The 5,617-nt window shown below is 38.4% G+C and overlaps 1 protein-coding gene across 1 annotated transcript in view; it reads left to right on the forward strand.

Annotated features, from left to right (window-relative positions):
• Positions 1–3,532, forward strand: part of NUP210 (nucleoporin 210kDa) — a gene marked incomplete at its 5' end in the record, with an annotated part of 37,566 nt that extends 34,034 nt beyond the window's left edge. Inside the window, 5 exons of the mRNA XM_010191339.1 lie at positions 591–841; positions 1,264–1,483; positions 2,044–2,139; positions 2,281–2,364; positions 3,403–3,532. Coding sequence (XP_010189641.1) covers positions 591–841; positions 1,264–1,483; positions 2,044–2,139; positions 2,281–2,364; positions 3,403–3,503 — 752 coding nt within the window. The remainder of the gene's footprint in view (positions 1–590; positions 842–1,263; positions 1,484–2,043; positions 2,140–2,280; positions 2,365–3,402) is intronic.
• Positions 3,533–5,617: the final 2,085 nt, after the last annotated feature.

A 5,617-nucleotide genomic window follows, 5' to 3' on the forward strand; every position in this document is an offset into this window, starting at 1 on the left:
ATAAGGGGGAGTAGCAAGTTCTGCTTGTTACTTATGCCTTGTGTCTTCCATACTGGGGGAAATTTTTTACTATCTTTATTGCTAATAATAGACAGATCCCATAAGAGGCTAGAAACGTAGTGAATATATAATCTTTTAAGAAGCTTTTATAAATAATAAACCATGTCTCCACAGAATTGATGAAGGTAACTGACTAAAATTGTTACATTTTGTGAAGAGAATGTGAAACAGGATGTTCAATTTTGTTTTCAGTAAAGCCTTTCTATCAATATTAGCACAAGTGTTCTATTCAAAGTGGAATTGAGTCTCAGTGGCATATTAAAACAATGTGACTGGAAACTGCTATTTTAGTGTTTTTATCACGATGCTTTCTTTAAGACACGAAATATCTTCTGTTGTTTTAGTACTGGGATTGTGATGCTTGAACCACCAGATACTGTCCCGTTCACCTACGCAGTTCTTACTGTTTGTTGAATTTTACCACCTTTTATTAGCCGTTCTTAAAGATGTCGCAGAAATCTCACTCTGCATGGAGAATAAAACTCCATAAAGATGAGCAATTAACAGTCAAACCGCTTTTGTTTCCATAGGACACTACACCTGTTCAATCACAATGCACAGGCTCACTGACAAGCAGCTGAAGCACCTCAGCATGAGTAAAACTGCACTCAGAGTTACAGCTTCAGTCCAAGGCAGCCACTTCTCTGGGGAGCAGATCAGCACCGAGGTGCCATTCAATCCTGGGTTTTATGCTGACCAAACGGAAATGCTTTTAAGTAACCATTACACAAGCTCTGATGTGAAAATATTTGGTGCCACTGAAATTCTTGATACCCTGGAGGTGAGTATATTGCTGGAAAGTATCACAGCACAGTTGAAAGCATGTTGAACTGTTATATGCAGCTTTCTAACTGAAAGTTAGAAAATCTGCCTAATCTTTAGGGGCTGAAGTAGGTCCTTGTCCACTTGCTTGTTTGACTGCCCATGGTTCACATAGCCCAGTAAGGGATGCTTTGATTTTTGGCTGTGTGGGGTTTGTCCCAACCCACAGAAACAGCAGTTAATAGGGCAACTTTAACGATAAACAGGGGTGAAGTGCAGCAGGTGTCACTGTAAAGTTACAACCAGGCCCGACTCCTGCTGAGGACGAGCTGCTCTCTGTTTCTGTGGAATAGTGTATTTCTGACATGTGGCCTGGAAGATGGGGATGTGCTATGCTTGCCTAAGCAGTGTATTTCAGGTTGTTTTTTTTTTCCTCGGCAGGTGAAATGTGAGTCACCAACAGTGAAGGCGTTTGAGAAGGAGAGATCCTATGGACTGCCTAGTTATGTAGTCTACACCGTTAGTCTGTCTGATCCAAGAGTTTCAAGCCAGGGATCCTTATCAACAACTCTAACTGTCTCTAGTCCTATGACTGACCAGTCTATCACTATCCCAGTGACAGTGATTTACTCGACTGACAAAATCGGTGTACCAGTGAGACGTAAGTTTATCTCTAGACTTCATATGCTAGAGTAAATCTCTTAACTTCCATTAATGTCCATGAGGTTATAGAATTTGGTTTGTTAAAATCTGAGCTGACAGCTAATGTTGTCATTGACGTGTAAGGTGCTCACTGTGACCAGAAGACTTGAATGCAGTTGCTCATTGTGACTGAAGCTGAACTTCTTTTCTCTTTGGGTGAGCCCAAAAAAATTCTGCCGAAGTTGGCATCAATATCCCAGTGCTAAAGTGTCTGAAAGTAATTGTTTTTTGTTTACTCTCAAGAATGTCTTGTTATTTTGAAAACAGAATAGCATTTTGTGGCTGAGAAAGTAAAGAACATGCTTAAGACATTGTGTATCAATGTCTCAGGCTGTTACTGGCAAATTTGGAAGACTGCATTGAAAGCACACTGGAATCAAAGTCATACTACATAAGTTGATTACACCTATTTGCTATAAATAAAAACCTTTTGGCTATTTCAGTTTGCATTAGGAATAGTTAACTCTTAAAGCAGGTAAGAGAAGATGCTCTTTTAACTTAATATTGTTGATTCTACAGATGGAGCCAGTCTATTCCAGCACTTTCTTGGTTCTTATCAAGTGATGTTCTTCACAGTTTTTGCACTATTAGCAGGGACAGCTGTTATGATGATAGGTAAGAGAATGAAAGATCACAGTATTTTTTCCATAACTTCTTACAGTGCATTAACTGTAAGATAGAAATGAATAATTTCCATGTGAAATGACTTTTTTTGTTGTTTTGGTTTTGGTTTGGTTTTTTTATGATGTCTTACAGCCTATCATGCCATTTTCTCACCGAAAGAACAGCATAGTCATCCAGCGTTTACCCCAAGGACATCTCCTCAACACAGCCATAACAGTAAGCAGCTGTTACCCAGTTATAAGTTAATTAATTGATTAGTCTAGCTATTACATTGGAATTGAATGTTGGGAGGTATGACTACAAGAGAGCCTGTAAACTGAATGCTATTACAAGCACTGTGCCAGGTCCTAGGAAATTTATTCTCCATGCTCCACTCTCCAACCTTCCCTTTACATATTGCTAATTTGAAACTTTTGGTCAGCTTCAGCCGCGTTGGAAATAGGGAATGGGGTAGAAGTGTAAGAAATCATGCAGATCATCACAGTTTTGCTCCTTCCGAAGGAAAGTAAAGCCCAGTTCTGCTGCTGATACACTCTGCTTGGCAGCAGCCGGCTGGTCAGCCCGTTCATGTGACATCAGGTGTGTGCTGCATCTCTTGTGCTGCCTGCGTGCTGCGAGGTACTGTGAACTGTGGCTCTTGGAAGGGAAGGGTAAATGCTAGGGGGCAAAGGACGCAAGTCTGTAGAGGACTTAGTTCTGTGTTGCTCAGGGAACAGTTTGTTCCCTCACTGCTTTTGATCATGCAGTCATGTTTTATCTGTATTTTTGTGTTTATTCTCTATTTCACCTATTTGCATTGTTTCAGAATCAAACTCTCAGAAATAGGCAAGCAATACCCGTTCACTCGGGAATGTCTGTGATCAACAGTGGCTGTTAAAACAAAAATGACATTAAGATGGATTTAAGTTATAGTGAGCTGCAGTTCTGTTTGTAAAAACACGTGCCTGACACTTCAGTTAAAATAAGGCAAATTCAAATGGAAAGTTATTTGCTGAGATGAAATGTGTTGTGCTCCCCTCAGCAGACTTAATCACTTCTTTAATTAAAGTTCTTAATAGGAAGATAAACAAAATTTTGGTACTTACGTATTTTCAACAAGCAATAAGCTAAAGGGGTTATTTCACTTTGGACCATTAGACTTGCTTGCCAGGTGTTTGAGCAGATGATCAACAGCAGTTATTTGTTTCTCACTTCTCCCACCATTCCTGAGTATGATTGGGTTGGTTTTTTTCTCCTTTTTTCCTTGTGTTTTAGGTTTGTCTGCATCACCTGTGCTTTCCTTCGGTTTTCAGTCCTCAAGCAGGAAAACAAGCCCATCATCCATGCTCTGGAGCACTGATTATGGTTCACGTTAGGGACAGCAGGACTCATCTTTATGCACTAGGGCTGGGATATAAATTTAAATAAAAAAAAATCGGTGCCTTTTAACAATAGCAAATCTAAGAACGTCTGTTGAATGTATTAGCTTCATTTTTTATATATGTGTATATAGCTGTTTGAGTTTTTTTTATGTCAGTGCTTCAGTTCTCTAAAACTTATCTGTTGTTTTATGCTCAATTGACAAGGATGACTGGACAAAAAGCAGTGTTTATGCTAAGCTGGCTTTCTTGCACTCTTCAAGGAACAAGAAGTTATGTCTAAGTGATGATGATAAAAGTTTTTTATTTACTTTTTGTAAAAATTAATTTTATTTTTAATGAACTTTTTAAAAAAGGGAAACATAAAAAACAGGTCAAATATCAGCCAAAAATGTGGAGAATTGTATATGTCAAAGAACTAGTTTTTTATTTTGAGTTGTAAAGACTCAGGAATGTACTGCACTGGTAAGTGTTCTTACGTTTAGCCTTACAATGTGATTCATCACCATGATTTGCTGTTTTAACATGAGGAATGCTGGAACAACTGTGAATAATTTGGAGGGTTTGTTTGCTGGTTTGTTTTTTTTTTTTAGAAAAACAACAACAGAAAAACCCTGTAACTATCTTAGTGCAGCTTCCTTTGGGTACCACTGCAGTATTCCTTTCTTGTTAGTAAGCACTTTTTTTGGACTGGGAATGTAAAAGCATGTGCCTTCTAAGCCATTTCTTCTAGTAGTAAATATTTTTAACTGAAGGCAGTTATCTTACCTGTCTTCTGATATAAATATAATGCATTTATATAGGTGATTTCACATGTAGAAGTACCTCAATAGAAACTGAGCCGCCTTTTATTACCACTGGTCACCTGGTGCACTGGAATTAAGTGGCTTATTTCACACTTGCAATGAGTGACCTTTTCAGTTGGTTCGGTGTGCTTGTCTCTGGTGTATTTGTGCACAAACTGGTACAGCCACACCCAGAATCTTCATCTGAGCCGTACAGTGAGATACTACTGGTATGACCAGACTTCGGAAAATTGGTACCAGAATATCCTACTAATAGTAGGATAGTACCTACTTTCCTACTAATACGTGCTCATTTGTAAGTCTGTAAAACACTGTGTAGCATTTAACTGCATAAGTGTTAATGTGGGGGTTTCTTGGTTGACTTTTTTGTTTCTCTTGATTGGTGAAGACACACAGATAAACAGTGCACAATTCTGGGTACATCAGAAAAGACTCTGCTAAACCAGGCGGTTGATCACTGTGTGCTCAGATGTATTTTACTTTCTAATAAACAAGATGGCAGTGAGCTATGCTGGCATGAACTTTTCTCCAACTTAAACAGATGAGGAGAAAAACTTGGTTCCAATCCTTAGTCCTAAAGTAATTCCCTGAGAATAGAAAAAAAAGAAGAATCTCAGATGGAGTCCTTTATTTTGAGGATTATAGTCAAAGCCACAGTAACTTCTAATCCATAAGCAGTGTTTTGCAGCTATCGGATAGGGTCTTTGTTTACACATAACAAGTACCACAGTTCTAGTTGTGAATAACATTCTGGCTGTCTGAACTCTCCGAAGGACCATAATGAAAGTGATCTCAGTTGTTCTAAGAACAGATTTTTCCATGCAGTATACACTGTGTGCAGAACTATGCAGGCGAATGGAGGAGTGGAACACAGACACAGTTCATGGCATACCCGTTTGGTTTCATGCAGTGTTACAAAAAAGCAACTCTGTTACATATTATATTGAGTCTTATGTAAGTTATTGGCTAGTTTTGGAGAAGTTGTGCCTTACATGCTAGTACTACTTAAAATGGACTGTTCGGATGTAAAAAATAATCATTTGTATTTGTATTATTTAATAAAGCTTTGTAAGATTCCTTTAGTATGCTGTTGATGAACTTTCTTGTGTTTCGGCTCATCAAAATTTAGCACTAGACTGTATTATTTGTACTACACCTCCTACAGCACCTCAGTATTTGCCACAATGATTTTGCATCCATAATTTTCACTTCTGTTGCCAATGTAATGTTTTTAACTACTGTGACAATATTGCAGCTCATGTTTGTTGTCAGGGGCTTTCCCCAGTTTTTACTGAGCATCTTCGT

The sequence above is a fragment of the Mesitornis unicolor genome, unplaced genomic scaffold (genome assembly GCF_000695765.1).
Source record: "Mesitornis unicolor isolate BGI_N332 unplaced genomic scaffold, ASM69576v1 scaffold8579, whole genome shotgun sequence".
NCBI classification, from domain to species: Eukaryota; Metazoa; Chordata; class Aves; order Mesitornithiformes; family Mesitornithidae; genus Mesitornis; species Mesitornis unicolor.